The sequence below is a fragment of the Tupaia chinensis genome, unplaced genomic scaffold, assembly GCF_000334495.1.
Source record: "Tupaia chinensis unplaced genomic scaffold, TupChi_1.0 Scaffold000089_1, whole genome shotgun sequence".
NCBI lineage: Eukaryota > Metazoa > Chordata > Mammalia > Scandentia > Tupaiidae > Tupaia > Tupaia belangeri.
In genome coordinates this window covers 3359870-3380784 of record NW_006159551.1, presented here as the reverse complement: position 1 = coordinate 3380784, position 20915 = coordinate 3359870, and the positions used below count along the sequence as shown (strand labels likewise).

Here is a 20915-nt window from a genome sequence, read left to right as displayed (position 1 = left end):
AGGATAGCCTCTAACCTTCCTACTTCAAGTATGCTTCTTTTCTTGCATACACAACACCGTGTGTAGAGACACCCGCAGGTAACTGTTTTCAGAGGAAATAATCAAGTGCTTCAACACACAACACCAGGAGATAGTGATGGGATGGGACCCCACTACACTAGTTCCTGCTCTGCTCTTGCTTTACCTCTTACAGTGTTTTCTTGCACCATAACAGTTCCTGAAGCCCGAGGAACTGTTCTGTGAGAGCTGAAGTCTACCACTGACCATCACATGATTCCCATTCTAGAATCCCCGGGGTTAATAATATACAACCAGATAGCAACGGTCTTCTGTGTCTTCCTTCACAAAAGCAAAAATAAACTGCATGGTGGTTGATATTTTGCACAAAAATAAGAACATGGCTTACTTTTATGTTGTGTTAACGAAGTCGACTGACGAGAAATTTCAAAAAGATATTCCTAGGTAAGCAAAACCGATTCTATTTGCTGAAACAGTAAATAGTTATTGCTGAACTCGCTGCCTAATCTTTTTTCATGACTGCTGTTGCTGGTACAATGGAACTCCTCCACTTAAAAACAGTTAGATGGTTAAATTTAAACAAAGATGGGAGAATCGTGGACTCTATAGGTGACTACCTTGGCAAGAATGCTTTTTTGCTGCAATCTCTCATTCCATTTGGCAATTTTCCACTTCCCACAATGTAAGTGCCATGGTTTCATGTACACAAAGTGATATTTTTTTAATTGATCACTCATGCTTTCCTAGCCATATGCCTATCATCAGGATGTGTGCACTTTCATACAATTCGCTGTTCCCATTTGGCAGTTCAGTGCCTTTTATTGTGCCAATCAACATGCAAAACATTATAATCCATCCAGAGTATACAAAGGCAAATGTGTGTTATCTAAAATTCTGGGATAAAAAGCACATTATCTGAAGACAGCTTGATTTTTCCTACAGTCCAACTCTACCAGCACAATGGCTTCTAGAACCACCAGAATCGGTGAATAAAATTCTTGAAACCTTGTATCATTCTCAGGTTTTTCAAGGAGTAAATTATACCTGTGCCCTTAATTAAAGGGATCAGTAGCCATGATTAGAAATGGCTAGAAATAAAAACAAAATGATAGTGACAAATATCGTAAAATAGGTTTTGTAACAAGACTCATCCATAAGCCACTATGATTACTCCTGCTTTTTATATTCCTTAAGAAGTAATTTGCAGAAAAAGACTTTGTCTTTAATCTAATATTGTGTTTGTTTTAATAGTGAAGTAATTATATCCATAGGCTTTGATGATAACCATTATTCATCATAAAAAAGTTCAGTGATTATCGACTTATCAGCATACATGTGGTTTTTTTTTTTTTCTATTGCTTTTCACTATCCTAACTCATATTTTACTTTTCCCTTGGCCCAAGGATAGATAAAAGAAATAAAATGAAATTCAAGTTGATTTCACAGGCAATAAACATGCACTATGAATTTGAAACGTATTATGCTCATTGAGCATATATTTTAGGACTTAAAGACACTTTGTGACTAAAACCGTAATCTGGAACCTTTCACTTCTTGGTTTTAAAATCCTGTATGGTTTCATGAAATAGTCACTTAAACACATCACACACACACACACACACCCAAATTTACAGATTCTAAATCTTACAATTTAGATAAAAGACATCTTTTCAGTTGGATAAACAGCCAAATGTCATTAATACTTTATGTGAGTATATAGAGAATAGAAGAAACAAGGAAAAAACCAGATTCAACTAATTCCTGGAATCACAGACTTCTGTAAATTTTTATATGCTCTTACTTTGATTTTTAACCATAGGACAGTACGTACTAAGAGATTGGTCCAACCTAACATGGAATAAGACTGGATTCTCAATGTGCCATTATCTTCAGCTATAACAAGTCCTCTTCCACACCTTGGGTCCTTTAGGACTGTGGGTCTCAGTTGTACTGACCTGTCTGAGCTGCTCACATCAGTGAGGGACACCATATCAAATGAGGAATAACATATTAGGGGTTTCCAACTTGTACATACACACAACTACAGCCAGAAGAGTGAGCATAGCAATTAGGTGTGTCTGAATCACGTCTAAAACGAACACCGTAAGACTGCCTATTTGACACACATATCTGGCCTACCAGTAGTCATGTGTTAACTTGCATTAAGAATCAGCACATTAGAGCTATGTAATTTATAGAATTATAAACTTGTAACTATATGAGAAAACATAGGCATAACCACATCCTGGACCAACGTATTAGAAGCTACTTGTTTTGAAAACCTTAAACTTTCAAAGCTGGATGACATGTTATTCCTTCTGCTAGAAAGACGAATATATGGCTTGCTATGATTCATGTATGTGCAACTGTAGGGAACCTAGAGTGGAATTATAACCAAAGCTCTCCTTTATTCCCGCACCCGGCTATATTTAGTGCACAGACAGTTGGGAAACTCTAATACCTGGAATAGCTCAGGTACTAGTTCTACTCCACAGTGACATCCTCGATAGCCATGAGAAATAGAAGGGCATCCGTATTGATGATAATGACCATCACACACTTCCACCTGGAGAACAGGTGCTGTGGTATCTTCTATTGGAAACCAGTATGTATATAAGCAGAGCGATGAGGGGATGCATGAACCGAATGGTTTAGTTTAGATAGATTAAATAGTTTTATACTGAGGAATCTCTTCTTACATTGCATAATTGTCCAACAAATATAATTAACTTGAAGGGCTACTCTGGTTGGTTTCCAGCGGCATGAATGTAGCACAGTTCACTATCACTTTTAGACTCCTGGGGCACAGATGCCTACTCATCCATGTTTTCTACTCTTAGGAATACCATTCTGCTTGTATCAACATAAAACCTCTTACCTTATACAATCAATTTGATTTCAACACTTACAAAAACAAACGTTTTGAAATGCATGTTATGAAGTGCATTTTCACTTACCTTTTCTGCCGACTGAGCGGTGCCAAAAAATATTGGAATGAAGGCAAGCCATACTATACACGTCGTGTACATAGTGAATCCAATGGGTTTGGCTTCATTAAAATTCTCTGGTACGCCCCGAGTCTTGATAGCATACACAGTACATGTGACCATAAGAAGAATGCTGTATCCCAAGGAGCAAATGATTTGGAGATCTGTAATGTCACATTTGAGAACTCCTCTGGCTAGGTCAGGGTTCATTGTCTTATGTTCGTCATAGTCTATGATGATGTTGGGTGGATCAACACCAAACCAAATGAAAACACCTAGCAGCTGAACGGATATTAAACTGGAAGTGATCGCCAGCTGTGATGTTGGACTTATGAGTCTGGGAGCTGTCACTGATTTCTTGCCTTGCTCAAATATACGGTAAATTCGATTGGTTTTCGTCAAGAGGGCCGCATAACTGATACACATCCCCAAGCCCAGGAACACTCGCCGGAAAGAACACACCGCCACATCAGGTTTGGCTATCATTAGGAACGTGATGATGTAGCAAAGAAAGATACCTGTCAACAGAACGTAGCTGAGTTCCCTTCCAGACGCCCGGACGATGGGTGTGTCATTGTAGCGAATGAAAGTGGCCATGACAAAGATGGTGGCGATGATCCCCAGCATGGCCAGGAAGACAGGAATGACGGCCCAGGGGGAGTGCCACTCTAGTTTGATGATAGGGATATCCTGGCAGCCAGTTCGATTTTCATTGGGCCGCTGGTCGTAAGGGCAATGCTGGCATGTCATCTCATCAAACTGGTACTGGTAACCATCGCAAGGCTCACAAGTCCAGCAGCATGGAGTTCCCTTCTGTGTCTTCTTTCTTTGCCCAGGCTTGCACGGCAGTGTGCACACTGAGGCGGGGATCTCCCGGACTCCTTTACCCCACTGCATGTCCTCTATCTGCAGTGTGAAAAAATAAAGTGAAATGGGCAGATTACTTATTACTTAAGTAATAAAGGAGCTAACATTTGAGGCTTGATGAGGTTACAAAGCTTACTCTCAGCTAGTAAGAGTGACAACCAGGCCCTAACCTCACATCACCTTCTTAAAACTCCATTGGCATTACTGTCATTTTCACCGAAAATTTTTGAAACAACGTTGAAACTACTCTATTACTTACCACAAAGGAGCAATATACTCATTACTGAAGCCTTTAATTACACTAGATGATATCCTCCGAGTTCAGAAAACATTTGATAAGAAAATAATATGATCTGGAAACCTTTCAAGACTACCTACCCAACTAGGTGGAGATGAAATGTAAACCAAACCATTCTAATTAGATACTGATTTTCTGGAAGGGAATGCAGACCCAGAATATGCATTTCCAGTAAGATCCCAGGTGGTACTGCTGGGGCTTGATTAGGAGCCACCTTTGTCTACTGTTGATACGTTCCAACTTTATAGTCAAATAGACTTGGGTCAGGAATGGTATCACTATTTCCAAGGCCATGAAATTTAATTTCATGATTTTTACTGTGATTAAACAAGATAAAAATTACTATATTTTCTGGACTTACAGTTTCCAGAATGTAAGACTTTCAATGATTATGGCTATAAGATCAATGATAATGGCTATAAGAATGGAAAAGCGTGACAGAAACTGGCCAACACAGAGGAAAGCCCAGCAGAACGTTGAAGAGAAAGATAACTGGTGAATCTGTTTATCCTCCTGCATACAACTATGCCTGAAGTCATCTTCCTCTAGACTGTACCATTAAGCCACTATATTCACCTATGCCGGAATGTTTTTGTTTTTTGGGGGGGTGGGTGGGTAGAGGTTTTCACTATAGGGCACGGGCGCTCACCAGAAAGACACAGAGAGACAGAGAGATAGAAAGCGAGAAATCACCCCCCAGGGGGATGGCCATGCCGCAATCCCTTCTCCTCCATTCTCCTCTTGGGATCTTGGGCATGCACGCACACGCGCCCAGTGTGAGTTTAAGCCACCAGGTCCGGTACTTGAACCACAGTCGACCACATGGGAGTCCAGTGACGTAGCCATTATGCTAACTGCTGGTCCTGCTGGAATGTTTTAAAGTGCTTTTTTGGAACTGAAAGTCAAGAAACACATCCATGCAATAAATGGCCTTAGTATCTACAAGTGGCAAAAGATGTATTAAATCAGTAAGTTATTTTATAGACTATATTTCAGCAAACAAATACAGCTTATCTCTCCCATACCTAGTTACATAGCTAACTACATCTTTAATATTATACAGTGGGACAAAAAATTATTGAGTTGTTGGAAAAGCCATCATGTATTTCTTTTATGTAAAAATGTGTCAGGACATGACTTTTCTGACAACTCAATAGATTATAAAGATATGGAAAAGCCTGAGCCTTTTTTTTCCTTTTTTTTTTTTTTTTTTTTTGCTAGTGGATGCATGTACTCATCAGAGAGAGGCAGAGAGAAGAGGACAAAGCACCCCCTCCATCCCATGGGGAATGGTCATGCCACTATGCCTTCTCCTCTATCTATCCTTTCAGGATTTTGGGCACACATGCAAATATCCATAGAGTGTTTCTCAATCTATGTCTAGGACTTGAACTGCACTGTGGCCATGTGAATTCCAGCTGCCTGAACCATCATGCCATGTAGTTAGCCTGAGACAGTATTATTTACATGCACACTTTTAAGAAATAAAAAGGAAGAAATAATAATTTATTGCTCATTGGAATGTCAGTGCTGTGTTAATAGAGGAGCCAAAAAATAGTGAGGAGTAATGCTTCCATCAATACTTGAAAGGGAATTACATTCAAAATCTGAATTGAATGTCGCTAACTCTGGGGGAAAAAAAAAAAAATGGTTCACAGGCTGTAACTTTCTAATGGTTCGATTTCACCCTTACCCAGAGACCCAAGACTTCTCAGATAATTCCCTGTGAACTCATTTGCCTGAGCACAAAACCCAAGTCGGCATTAATAAATCTAACTCAATATAAAACATAATCATTTCTCTCTCAACATCATCATTTTTGAGGCAGCAAGTCACTGGCAGCCATCCCAAAGTCATAAAATTAAGGAAATAACTTGTAATAAGAGATCTCAAACAATCTGTGTTAACTTCACAAATACCAATTCCAAAAATGTAGGAACCTGAAAATTTGCTATTATTAATATAAATATTTCCAAGTGTCAAATTAAAAGACCTTACTCATGGTTACCAGGACAAATTTACACACACAAAACAAACGATAAATAAATTCCATTAGCTGAACTGGAGATTGCTGTTTCAACACTAGTGAATACTGATGTGTTGTAGGATTAAACTTGATCTATGAGAATGAACGCAGGGCTCATACAAATATAAAAACAAATTATCATTATATGTAATATTTTATAACCAATTTTGAATGTTACCAGCTCACTATTTTTTCCCCATTGGAATAAAATAAAATAAAATGCCTGGCAATGCTGAAAAGTTCTTTTTTCCCCGCCTCAAGTTTTCCAAATATATACAAGAACTATAACCACAAACATTACATTGACTGATTACTTAATTTGTTTTCGATTTTCATTTAAAGTAGATTTCAATTCAATTTAATTGTATATATTAAACCAACGAAGTTGTCTCTTGCTCCAAATGAACCAAATTATAATTTACTCGCTTTGCCAACAAAAATCATTACTGAAAATACAATGTGTCCCATGAAGTTACTATTGGGGTTCAAAACACAATACCCCAGAGATTGACACTTTGATATGTAGAACTAACGAAGCAGCCTCAAAACCAAACTCTCTCTGGGATCTTCTCCTCACTCCCTTTCTGTGGCCCAACCTAAAGCAAGGAACTTTACTCTGATATTCCATGGCCAGTTTAAAGACTGGACCTGCCTAGGGGAAAGTAAATGCCTTTGCTCCTCCTCCCTGAGCTTCATTGACTAAACTCATAGTGTAGGAAGGAAGATTGAGGAATGTCAATACATTCCGGGCAGATTTTCCTACCTATTGTGGTCTCCCAGGCCCATTCAGCTCCCAAAGAGAGTAATTTGCTCATGAATGTCTGAGCAGTGGGCTCCTTTTTTTCCCCTACAAATGATATACTCTAAGATTATTTAGAATAGGGCCAACTCTGTGGCTAGTGCTTAGGGGAGTCGATCCCAACTGACTACTGCACAGTTCAAGTCCCAGAAATGGTGGCTTGAAAAACACAATGGGGGAACCAACAGATGGCATAATGGTTATGTTACTGGACTCCCATGTAGTCGACTGTGGTCTGAGTTCCAGATCCCATGGCTGAAACTCATGATGGGCACAAGTGCATGTGTGACCAAAATCCCAAGAGACGAATGGAGGAGAAGGGATTGAGGTATGGCCATCCCCTTTAGGGAGTGATTTCTCACTTTCTGTCTCTCTGGTGAACATAGGTGCCCTATAGCCAAAATCTCTCTCTCTTTTAAAAAAAAAGAAAGAGAGAAAGAAAGAAGCAAACAAAAAAACACACCAAATATGTATGTGTGCCCAAAATTCCAAAAGGAAGGGTAGGTGAAGGGTTTTCAGAATGACCATGCTCAAGGGGGGGGCTTCTTTCTCCTCCCTCTGCCTCTGTCTACTAAGCATGTGTACTGTCTGGTAATCAATAAATCAGTTTTAAAAAATGACTTAAAGGAAGTGATTTCCATCTCCCTTTGTCCTCTCTCCTATACAAAAGCCTCAACCATCTGGCCGCTCTTGGAGTTCATATTTACTATGGTTCCCATGTACATATGTACATGATAAATATAATGTGTGTGCCTTTTCTCTTATTAATATGCCTATCATCCATGATTTTAAGAGAACCCTCAAAAGCGAAGAGAAAAATTCCTTCATTCCCTACAGTACCAACGAACCTTTAAAAGCGTCAGGGAGTGAGAATTTCACTAAAGCGATGCACACCATACCTGTGTATTTACACACAGACACAGACTTTGCTTCATAAAAAGAAACCATCAGCTGCAAGTGCCCATGGACATCCATTTAAGGGAAGATGATCATTCAGGGCTATGAAAATTCAAGTGTAATGCTAATTTACTTTGCCAGAGGCTGTTAGAAATGCACATTTCAAGTTTCTTCTGAATGGCAACACAGCTGTTTCTCTAGGCTGGACAGCAAATTTAAGGTGCAGGAAAAAATAGAAAAAAAAAAGACTGATGTTTACAGTCCCCATTAGAAGATGCTGGCTTACTATCAGTTACAAGAGAACTTTCTATCTAGTGCCACTAATTAATTCTATACATGAACACGGCTCGTATGGATAGGTTGATGAATGGTTTCAGAAAGAGCAAATTATGCAGTGTGGCCACTGAAAGCCAGAATTAACCAGGCACGGAGTTCTAGGAAAGTGTTCTTCATTCTTAAAAAAGAAACACAATGAAGGAATGTGATGTCTTTGGACTTTGAATTTGGATGTGTGCAAACAACATGCTTTAAAGCTGCAGTAACCATTTTGTGACTATGAACAGATAAAGCTAAGGAACAAATCCCATATTCTGAAGATGGCAAAAGAAAGTCAGGTAAGGGATCAGCAGATGGCGTAACGGCTACGTTGCTGGACTTCCATGTAGCCAACCGCAGTTTGAGTCCCGGACCCGGTGGCTTAAACTCACGCAGGGCATGTGTGTGTGCGTGCCCAAGATCCCGAGAGGAGAATGGAGAAGAAGGGATTGCAGCGTGGCCATCCCCCCTAGGGGGTGATTTCTCGCTTTCTGTCTCTCTGTCTCTCTCTGTCTTTCTGGTGAGTGTACACGTCCTATAGCAAAAACCTCTCAAAAAAAAAAAAGTCAGATTTTTAAAAAAATGTGCCATTGAGGGCATAATTATGTCATTCAATTAATTAACAGTGGTGTCATTCTACCCCAGACTTTGAACAGGAAAGGATAAAGTTTCCTTAATGACTGACTAATTCTTTGTGGCAGTCCACTAGTTGTAGTGAATTCTAACCAATATATTCTTTCGTTCTTCTGTACGTGGTATGCATAGACCTTCTGAGACAGACAATTCATCCAAAGTTCAAGTCCTTGCATGAATCATAGGCAACTCTAAAAGGAAAGGAAACTTTAGAATCACATGGGATCGGAAACACTTGTCTCTGTTTCTTGAGGATGCTCAGAAAAAGCAGTGGTAAAGTACTGGGATTCAGAAAATCAGTTTTGAGTCCATCGCGGTTGGCTTAAGTAGAAACAGTAAAAATCAAGTACCAGCTAAAATTCTTTAGCTCATGTGTTTGACTGGAAAAAAACAAAAACAAAAACAAAAACACACACAAAAAAACAAAACAAACAAAACAAAAAACAAACAAACAAAAAACACGTGAAATGAAAAGTCTGGCTCCAGTCAAGAAAAAAACTACTCCATGGGAAATGTGAAAGTCTTATAATCACTGGAATTTAAAAAGTGAAACCAAGTTAGTTTCTGTCTTACTGCCAAACACAAAAATCAAACAGAAATGGAATTTTTCTAAACACTGTTTGGTGCATCCATTTTTATCTAGAAGAGATCTGTTCCCTTTCCCACACAAAAACTTTCTTTCTAAAAGAAAATTTTGTCACTCTAGAGATATTTTTCTTGGTGAAATTCCATTTGCCTAGTTCTAATACTTACTCTGAAGACCAAGCTGGCTTGTGCTTTTATTATATAATCCTCCACAATGTTATTGTTACTTATTAGACCTTCATAGAATGAGCTCATTTAAAAAGAGCTTTCTCATTAAAATGCCATTGGTACATCAAAATACATTTGTCCCATCTAATTTATGGAGAAAACCTTTTTAGAGAAATGCATGTAAAAGCTGAATTTTTAATACTAGGAAAAAAGCTGAGTTTGGGTTCTGGTGAGGAGTGGATAGGGAGAGGGGCCAGCAAAGGCTTGACAAGTTCTGCAGTGCCTCCGTGCCTCTTTCAATTCAGACCCTATTTTTACACATCAGGAGCACAACTAGATAGTGAACAGAATTGTGTGACTTCTGTACTACGTGAAAGAAAACACTCAGTAATTCAGATTCTACTTATTCAAAGTTTGTAATTATAGCAATCATCTTTTTTTTTTATGTACTCTAGGAACAAAGTATTGTATACAGTATTATTAGAAATGCTTTTCTTTTTCTTTTCCTTTTTTTTTTCCCCCCCAATTGCCCCATAGGGTACATGAACTCACCAGAGAGACTGAGGACAGAAAGAGAGAGAACTCTCTGGTGGGGCTGGTCATGTGTCAATCCCTTCTCTTCCATTCCTTCAGCCCCTCAGGATTTGGGGCACATATGCACACATGTCTGGTGTGTTTTTCAAGTCATTGGGTCCAGGATTTGAACAGTGGTTGGCCATGTGGGATATAGCTCCCTACACATGGTACTTAACCACTGCACTACAAGGCCAGTGCAGAGATGTTTTCTAACTGTGGTAGACCCTAGGTACTCAGGGAGGGATTCAGAACTTTCTCTCTCTGCAGAGCCCCTGGGAGTCAAGAATCTAGAAGACTTTGTAACACTTCTGAGATTCCACTTTGGTTTGTTTGCTTTAGAGAGATTTTTGCTTTAGGGCACTTGTACTTTCTGGAGACACAGAGATACAGAGACAGAAAGAGAGAAATCATCCCCAGAGGATGGCCACACTGCAATGCCTTTTCCTCTATCCTCCTCTTGGGATTTTGGGCACACACACACACACACACACACACACACACACATGTGCCCTGCTTAAGTTTTAAGCCTCTAGGTGCGGGACTCAAACCATGGTCTATTACATGGGAGCTCTGTGATGTAACCATTACGTCATCTGCTGGTCCCCTGAGACTCCACTTTTAACTAGGCCACTAGTTCCAAATTAACCTGCATGTTTCAATCACTTGAAGAGCTTCCCAACATTTCAAAGCCTGGGTCACACCACATAATAATTGAATAATTATCTCTAGTGGTAGGAAATAGGCAGTGGGGTATCTGAAAGTTTTTCAGGTGGTTTCGGCTTGCAGGTACACTGGGGAACCACTGGGTTAAGGTTTCTACAGAGCGGGGGATGTGGAAGAAAATGTTAGGGCTACTCAGTGACTGCTAAAGTACTTTTCTGGTTTTTCGCCTTTGATGCACTATTTCTCATTAAAAGTCTGAATGAGTCTCCTAAAATGCTTAGTTATATTCTATTATGATTTAATGAGAACATATAACATAGTAAAATTACAATTTTGCGTAGTCAGGAAGGTCTCTGGGTTTAAGTTCCGTCATGTCATTAGTCCAACAAGCTAAAATACTTAGAGATGCCTGACACAAAAAGTAACCAAATAAAGTAGGTGGGTACAAAATACATTTCTTCCCTCAAAAACATCCAGGTCTAAAGGAGCAAGGGCCTGTTAACTTATATATTAAGAATACATTTTGGGACCAGCAGTTAGTATAATGTCTATGTCACTGGACTCCCATGTAGTTGACTGCGGTTCGTGGACCAGGTGGCTTAAACTCACGCCAGGCGCGTGTGCGTGAGTGCCCAAGATCCCGAGAGGATAACGGAGGAGAAGGGATTGCAGTGTGGCCATCCCCCCGGGGGGGGATTTCTTGCTTTCTGTCTCTCTGTTTCTGTCTGTCTGGCACGCGCATGCGCCCTAAGCAAAAACCTCTACAAAAAGAAAATTATGGGACCAACTCCCATGTATCTGACAATGCTTCGAGTCCCGGACCCGGTGGCTTAAACTCACATAAGGCGCATGTGTGTGTGGGTCCAAGATCACAAGAGGAGAATGGAGGAGAAGGGATTGTGGTGTGGTCATCCCCCCTGGGGGTTGATTTGCTTTCTATCTCTCTGTCCGTCTCTGTCTTTCTGGTGAGTGCACATGCCCTGTAGCAAAAACCTCTAAAAAAAAAAAAAAAAAAAAAAAAAAAAAAAGGGAAACGACAAAAAAAAAAAAAAAAAAAAAAAAAAGATGGGACCAGCAGTTAGCGTAATGGCTATGTCGCTATCCACATAGTCGACTGCAGTTCAAGTCCCAGAACCAGTGGCTTAAACTAACACTGAGTGTGTGTGCGTGCGTGCCCAAGATCCCGAGAGAAGAATGGAGGAGAAGGGATTGTGGCATGGCCAACCCTCCTGGGGGGTGATTTCTCGCTTTCTGTCTTTCTGTCTCCCTCTGTCATGGGTCAGCTTCACAGTGTCATCTACGGGCTTCTATTAGGTGATCAGAAAAGTCAAGATGTATTTTTCTACTCAAAAATGCATCATGACTTTTTTTCCAAGGACCCAATAGGTATCATCTTTAACATCTCCCTTTCTCTTAGCCCTCCATATCTAAATTACCAACAATTTAAGTCAGTTTTATCTCTTGTAATCACTTCAATTATTCTAGCAAAACAACAACAAACCAAAAACGAAATTCTATTTTGAGTGTTTACTAGGTTCTGGACCCAATTTTTGTTGCCAGGAATAAAATAGACATAAATGAATGCCTTCCGGGGTTGACTCTTCTCTTATCTTTGCTATGACACCCTCCTCAGGAAAGCTTTCTGTTGAGTTTCTTCATCTCCTCTTCCTGCTGGCCCCCTCCTGAACCCAGTATCTACACAATAGCCAGAATGATCTTTTGGACAGCAGGTCTAATCATGCCACTTTTGCTTAATCTCCTCAATGGCTTCTTGTTGCTTTTAAATCTTCTAGATGACCCTGCATAATCTGGTAGGGACATTTATCAAATGGCTCTACTCTTCTGGCTTTATCTGAGTTCCAGGAAGTTGCCTGCCCTTTAGGGTATTTAAAACTGTAATAAACTGTTCAACACCTCTTCAACTGCACAGATTGTTGCTCAGCGAGTCCCTACACCCACTGGATGGGGTCTCCCTTTTATAAACTTGCAAAGATACCATTTCATTCCACTTAAAACAATTCATAATTATGCAAATCTATGACTTAATTAAAGTCTGTTTTCCCAAGGAATGCATAAGCTCCATGAGACCACAGCCTTCATCCACTTAATTTACTATTGAAAACTCTCTATGTGGAAGTAGCTCAGTAACACCATTGGATTAAATGAAAAAATAACAGTGCAAAGAAAAGAATAGATTGACCACCCCTTTTGAAGTGATTTTACCCCAGTCAAAATTTGAGTTTAACTGTAATTAGAAATGATGAAAGGTTCCGTAATGACTTATGTGAGTCTTATCTGTTTTCTGGTCACTTAATAATGCACATCTATCTATAGAGTGAACATTTGCAGTTAAAATGTCCTTGGTATTTTTTTTTTTTTTGAGAGAAGAAAGGGAATTAAATATGGAACACTCAATTTCTAGGTAGAGAAAAAAAAAATGAACACAATTAGCACACTGTGGAGGAGAAAAACATGTCACATGTGGTCAGCAACCAAGGACAAAACTTGATTTCAATAGGTCCTTGATTGTTCTCTGAATACTCTTTCTCCTTTGGTAAGCTTGGCTATACTGAAAATAGAAAGGGCATGAGAGAGAAGCCAGACTTTCCTAGGTTTAAAGACTGGTGGTATCACCTCCTGACAGAATGACTAAATGGACTCTCAATTTTCGGTGCCTCGAGATAATCTGTGAAGAAGATGAAATAACATGACGTGAATGAACCAGCATGGTGCCTGAGACATAGGGGCAATCGAAATAGTTAATTTTTGTCAGGGTACTTTATGGCTCCAATGAGCAATTTAATTCATGCAAAGAACTTTAAGACGGACTAATGTTAGAGGCAGTTGGCTAGATACGAGCAGGAAGTCCCAAGATGCCAATGGAAAGTGCATCTCACACCTCACATATCAATGTCAGGGGTTATAGCCAGACCCCCAGTACTACAGAGGAAAGGTCATTGGACTCTAACTGCCTAAATTGTCATGAGGAGGCCCAGAAAATGTAATTTTCCTTTCCTCCTGCAGCAACACATGCTGACACAATTGCTCCTCTGTCTACTTGACTGATACGTGACCTTATGCTGGGGGACTAGACTAGTATGGGCAAAATTGTCCCTATGGACTCCAAAGTCCACACTGGCTATGTGTAGACTTCCACCTATCAGGCACTCGTCTTCCCCTTCACAGGCAGTAAGTGTGCAAGTGCAATACAAATTCATAAAACAAACCACACAGCTGGGTACAGTAGCAGGCCTCCTCGTCGAAGGATTTATGACAAGATCCTGTGATAAAACAAAGACTCCATTTCCCTCTCCAGCTGTGGTACCAGCTGGTATTTGGTCCACTTGACCCTCTCTTAAGTGAACTAATTAAAGCTTACCTTTTTCACACTTTTCTAAAGGCGGCAGCTTTATTTACATTTTGGGAACTGGTCTTATCTTAGAGATCTGGACCTAAGAACCAAGGATTTCATCACAACACTCCTCTGGTAACATTCCCAGCCCTCTCCTTCTTGAGCTCCAATTATTCCAGCCAAATATCACCAGTATTTAATGTCATAGTGGCATTTCAGACTCCACACAACTCAAACTGAATCTCCCATCTTCTCTTTCTCTAGATCGTTCTACATTCTACACCCCCTCTCACATGCTGAGGTATACAAGAGTAGCTAATGTGAGTGTTGGAATCAGATGAACATGGGCTCAAATCCAGTGGCATCTGCCAAGTTATTTAAGCTCTCAGACCCTCATTTTCTTCATCTATGAAATGGAGTAGAAAGAACTACCTCCTACATTTGAGAAAGTAATGGTACTGGAAGCACGTTATCTGAAATATAATAATGCTTAATAAATTCTATCTATTGAAATTATCAGTGGTAATACAATAATCTTTGGTTCCCACTTACACCTTGCTTTCCTCAAAAATAACAGCAAAATTTATTCCAGTCTTCTCCCATATACCCCTTTTCTCTTTGTCTCCAAAAATGTCATTTATTTAAGTCATCATTATTGTGTGCTCTCTGATAATAGGTCTTCTCTTTTATTTCTTATTCTTTTACTGTTTTATTTCTCTTCATAGCAGTGGCTATCTGAAATTAAGTATGTGGACCTTCCTTCCTTCCTTCCTTCCTTCCTTCCTTCCTTCCTTCCTTCCTTCCTTCCTTCCTTCCTTCCTTCCTTTTCTAGTTTGCTACAGGGTACATGTGTTCATCAGACTGGGGGGGGGTAGTGGGGAGAAAGAGAGAGTGAAGATAGACTCCCATGGGGGATGACCATGCCACCATCCCTTTTCCTCTACCTCCCCCTTTGGGATTTTGGGCTTGAATGCACATGTACCCAGCATGCTTTTCAAGCTGACAATTCCAGGATTCGAATCACATAAATAGCCATGTAGGATCCAGCCACCTCAACTACCATGCCACAGGCTGGCTTTACCCCTCCCTCCCTTCCTTCCTCCCTTCCTTCCATTTCATGAGTAAGAGAGAGCTAGAGAGCCAATACCCACAACAGGTTAACATCACAACCACTTCCAGCCCTCCAGCATAAGTCAAGTCAGCTCATCAGCACGTGTGCCCAGCCTACACCGGGGGGTCCCTAGACATGATCCCAGAACCTTCCCATGTGGGTTAGCTTTTCAGAGAATCTTGTTTCACTGCTGAGCCACCATCCAGCCCCTTTCCTTCTACTTGAATGTAAACTCATGAGGGCAGAGACCACATCTATATTATTTCCTAATGCTCGTGCTCTATCGAAGAACAGCGGTTCACAATGACTGAGTGCATTCTTCTAAGGCAAGGGTGAGTTCAACTGTGCCCTGATATCTTCATGAGTCTCCACCGCCCATCTGAGATAGTGTAGATTTCTCATTTTAGTATTCAGACTACCCCAAAGCAGACAGACCCCTGACCCCCTCTCCAGCTTCACCTGCCTCCATCCCCTCCACTTCATTATTCTTCCAGCCAAAGACATTACTTGGGCTTCCCTTCAATATCTAAGGAGTCTCTCTTTGTATTATTTTATTTATACATATCCTTTCAGCTGTCATTCTTTTCCTCTAAGTTTTTAGCAACGAGTTTAAATGTCCCAAATCTACCTCATGTCTCTGAGCTAGAGATGACCTCTCTCCTGTCTAAACTCTCTTACCAACTTCTCTGTGCTCTCTCCCTTCCTCTTTGCACTTCTCTCTGCTATTCTTCTTTTTTCTCTAGATATACTTTATTTCATTTTTGTATACAGTCAGTCACTTTTTTAGCTTATAAAGTGAATATTTCACGATGTGAACATTTCTTCCTAGTCCAGTTGGTTAAACTATAAAATATCTTCAACAGATAATACATTTCTTTGTCCCATTAATGCTTTGCCTCCCTATTTTTCTTCTAAATGTCCTTCCTCAGGCCCTACCCTTGCACATACACTATATCTAGTATTTTACCCATTTATTGTGTTTGCATATCTTTAGTCGATCAGTTTCAGTCATAGAGTGCGGACACTCGGTATACATTAAGGTGAAAGCTGGGACTGCCTTTTTTTTTTTTTTTTTTCTTTTATCCCAAGAAAAAACTTTCAGGATTAAGTTATAAAGGAGTAAATTCTAAAAAATAAAATTTTTAAAAAGCCTTTGTTTATGCTCTTGAACACTTGCTATTCTTTCTTTTTGTTTGAGCCTCTAGAATATGACTGCTTTAAACACGACAAACTATACAAGCAAGAACAATAGAAGCCCTCATGTCACGGGTACTAAATCTTCTTTTCTAAGCACCTCAGCCATTTATCTTAGGTTTTCACACTCAAGACAACTTGCAAATTGCTTTCACCCACTCACCTGGGTGAGTCATGCTTTCTGCCAGGTAAGTGCAGAAGAATGCTGATCAGTCAGAATGCTGAGCTGCCACAAGAAAGGCTTTTGACTTTTTTTTTTTTTTCTTTTTGTGCCTCCCTCCTGCATAAGGGTTATTTAGGGTACTTATCTCACATTTCATTCTAATGAATACTATCTTTGCAACATAATCTGTTGGATAAAAAGAAAACAGTCTATTCAACATAGACACATAGGGACAGCCATAATGCACAGTAGTTTTATGAAAGACTTTGAGATGTTTTACTACTTGGGTGAGGCTAGATGTCCTTTAATTAATTTAGCCCTTCTTAATTCTTTCAAATAGAGAACAACTCTTTTCCTTACTGTAAAACCTATTATCTCAAAATCCCATAGGATATGTATATCCTTCTAGTAACACATGGAAAGTGGTGAAATTGCTTAGTGAATATTTTGATTATTATTCTAACATTACCTTTCAGGCCTTTCCCCATCATGGCCTAGGTTAACCTGTGAGCTCAAACAAGAAGTAAGAGAACATGAATTGGGCTGACAGCCCTTTCAATACCTGCTAAATCACCTTGGTCAAGTCACTTAACTTCTGTGAGGTTAATTTCCTTACCAGTGAAATGAACTCATAGTAGAATCATGTATCATCATGTTATGAAACTGTTTTAAAACATTAAAAGTAGAGGGAATCAGCAGTTAGCGTAATGGCTATGTCGCTGGACTCCCACGTAGTCGACCGCGGTTCGTGTCCCGGACCCGGTGGCTTAAAACTCACGCCGGGCGCGTGTGCGTGCGTGCCCAAGATCCCGAGAGGAGAATGGAGGAGAAGGGATTGCGGCGTGACCATCCCCCCTGGGGGGTGATTTCTCGCTTTCTGTCTCTATGTCTCTCTCTATCTGTCTGGCGAGCGCACGCGCCCTACAGTGAAAAATCTCTCCAAAAAAAAAAAAATTAAAAACATTAAAAGTAGAGACCAGCAGGTGGCACGGTGGTTAAGGTGTTAGACAGTCCTGCATGGCCAACCACGGTTTGAGTCCTGGACCTGGTGGCTTGCTTTCTCACTTTCCCTCTCTCTCTCTGGTCAAATTAAAATGAATGTATGAATAAGTAAAAAGAAATAATTCTTTAAAAAAATTAAGAGTTATTTAAAAATCAGCATTTTCTTTTCCAGTATACACGAAAAAATAAACTAGTGCTTCACGTGTGTTGGAGCATTTTCCTGCTCATTGCCTCCCTTTGTTCATATAGTTCCCATCGACTGGCACACCCTCTCCCCAAGGCAGGTGAGCAGGACTGAGCCAGATACTTCCTCCTGGTGAACACCTAGTCAGCCAAGCTGATCTGCCCTATAAGTCAACCTCCATTTTTTGGAAAATGTGCTTTCTACGAACTGAGCATAGGTCAAAAACTTTTATTTATAAAGCATGTGTTTTTTTTTTTTTTTCTTTTTCTTTTTTTAGGTGTTTTGCCAAAGGGCATGTGTGCTCCTGGAGAGAGACAGAGGGAGGGAAAGTGAACAATCACCCCTTGAGGGAACAACCACACAACAAATCCCTAGTCCTCCATTCACCTCTTGGGATGTTGGGCTTGCATGTATACACGCCTGTTATGACTTTCAAGTCACCAGATCTGAGTCTTGAACCACAGTCAGCCACATGGGAGCCCAGCTCCTTAACCATGCCATCACCTGCTGGCCCCAAGTATATGCTTTCTAATAAAGAACTGGACAAATAGCTCTTTAGCAAATTAATCAAGAAAACAACACAAATAGAGACAATTTCAGGATGAGCTCAGAGATTGTGGTAGCAATATGTTTGGGTAAGAGGCCTTGCAGTATCCTTTACATCATGTCTAAGTTGTGGCCATCTTGTCCACTGAATTACGCCTCATCACCTGTGGAGTTTTGCAGGAGGCTGTTAAGGTGTATGCGTATTAGTGTTGATGCTCATTTTCGTGCATCGGTTATTTTATTTTTTAAAAAATGGATTCTACTGTCTCACAAATTTGTCAGTCTGCAAAATGAAGAGAGAAGATGCTTGTAAACCAAACATGCCCATCTGCTTATTTTTGCATTGAGAAGGTAGGTCAACTTCAGAAAGAAAAACGAAGGGCTTATTTGATTCAGATTATCTCTCTGGGACTTCTGGGAAACTTAAGAGATAAGAAAAGTACTTTTTCATCAAAAATAAAAATACATCTAATCCTATGGAGACTATGATGTCCCAAAAGGACCTTTCATGACAAAATTTCAAAGTGGATATGAATGACCATTTATTATATCATCCTTCTAACTTCATCTTGTTTTCCCTGTCTTGTAATTCAAAGGCCATTCACTGTGCAGTTTCTGTGTTCCATGTACAACATTAAACAATAAAAATGCAGATTTGAGAAATACCCACTTCCTTTCACTAAATGGGCCCTTGGTGTCATGGTAGAAATCTGCATGCAGATATCACTCTATTAAATCCAATGCCAGATATAACTGTGGCCCAGTTGGTCCCTAAACCTCCATTTCTGAAATACTAAAGCCAAGTCTCTAAGGATAAAAATTTGTTCTTTCATGAAACAATATAGCGAAAGACATTCAGGAAGAATGAGTAGCCTGAGCAAATGAAAGAAAGCGTGAAAGGGAAGGACTAGATTCAGTGCTGGGGATGAGAATGAAGGTCTGTAAGGGTTATCGGTTAAGCTTAAATACAAAGTGTAAGCAAAGGACAAAGAAGAAAGATAAGGTTGGAGACCCAGAAATAGACAGGCAACAGAGAGTAAAAATAATGTGCTCGTTATTCACTCAACAACTATTTATCAGTCATGCAATATACACTATATTATATTCGATGGAGTACAACTTCTGAGAAAATTGGATTTGACTGCTGACCTCTGGGAACTTATAACAGGAGAGCAAAGGCAACAATAATACAATGCGTTGGTAAGACATGTAATAACAAATTGTTCAGCAGAAAATAAATAATATTTTCATAGAAAGAATAAAGAAGGCAGTTGCTTTAGAGAGACTATGAAAGTGGCAGAAAAGATGATTTTTAAGCTGTGACCTGAGAGCTAAGGAAGCAAGCACTGGAAGTAACAGGGCACGTGCAAAAGCCCTGAGGCAGGGAAGGCATGGCATGTTAGAACAGATGCACAAACCTGAAAATGCAAACGAATCCCTCATGAATCCTTTTTTTAAAAGAATTATTTTATTTAATTGATTCATTCATTTATTTTAATTTGACCAGAGAGAGACAAAAGAGAAAGAGAGAAAGAGAGAGAGAAAGAGAGAAATAGAGAGAGAGAGAGAGAGAGAAAGAAAAATGAGGAAGCTAGCCTCCAGGTCCAGGGCTTGGACCGTGGTACGCCATGTGGGAGTGTCTGGCTCCTTAACCACCATGCCACCTGCTGGTCCCCATGAATCCCTCATGAATCTTGTTATAATCCAGATTACAACTGAGACTGGGGTGAGTCTGAATGTTGGCTTAATTTTTTTTTCCATGAGAAACAGTTAGTCACTCCAAGCAATGTCTTCACACCATAATCCAATCCTAGTCTAAGGCAGCCCAGACTCTGGGAATGCACATGTGTGGACTGTGCTCAGGGAGGTCTCAGGACATGAATCCAGGATCTTTTCCATGTGGAAAGGGACCCACTTCAGTGACCTCTACACCATCATCTTGCCCAAGAGATTCTGCATTTTTTTTTTTAAGTTTCTGCTATAGGGCACCTGTGTTTGCCAAAGAGATAGTGAGAGAGAAAGTGAGAAATCACTCTCTGGGGGGATGGCCATACCAACTCCCTTCTCCTGGAATTTTGGGCACACACACACACATGCCCAGTGTGATTTTCGATCCACACTGGAACTCAAACCGTGGTCAGCCATGTCGGAATCCAGCGCCCTAACTACTATATCACCTGATAGCCCCAAGATTTTTTAAAAAAATAATTATTTAATTTTATTTGCTCATTTATTTATTTTAATTTTACCAGAGAGAGAGAGATAGAGAGATAGAGAGAGAGAGAGAAAGCAAGCCACCTGGTACAGGGCTCAAACCATGGATGGCCATGGGGGAATGTCCAGCACCTTAACCACCACCCCACCTGCTGGTGGCAGATTTTGTACTTTTAAACAAGTTCCCAGGTAATGTTGCTAGTCTGGAGATCAAACTTTATTAGTGAAGTGTGAGAGGAACAAAAGTCTGTGAGTGTCCCCAGAGCTTAGAGATGAGCATAACATGCTACATGAGAGTGAGGAGGACAAAAGCGGTC

At 40.1% G+C, this 20915-nt stretch overlaps 1 protein-coding gene across 1 annotated transcript in view; it reads right to left on the bottom strand.

Annotated features, from left to right (window-relative positions):
* Positions 1 to 20915, bottom strand: part of GRM7 (glutamate metabotropic receptor 7) — a 1001339-nt gene that overhangs the window by 142869 nt on the left and 837555 nt on the right. Inside the window, exon 20 of the mRNA XM_027769777.1 lies at positions 2976 to 3911. Within this exon, the coding sequence (XP_027625578.1) occupies positions 2976 to 3911 (936 nt within the window). The remainder of the gene's footprint in view (positions 1 to 2975; positions 3912 to 20915) is intronic.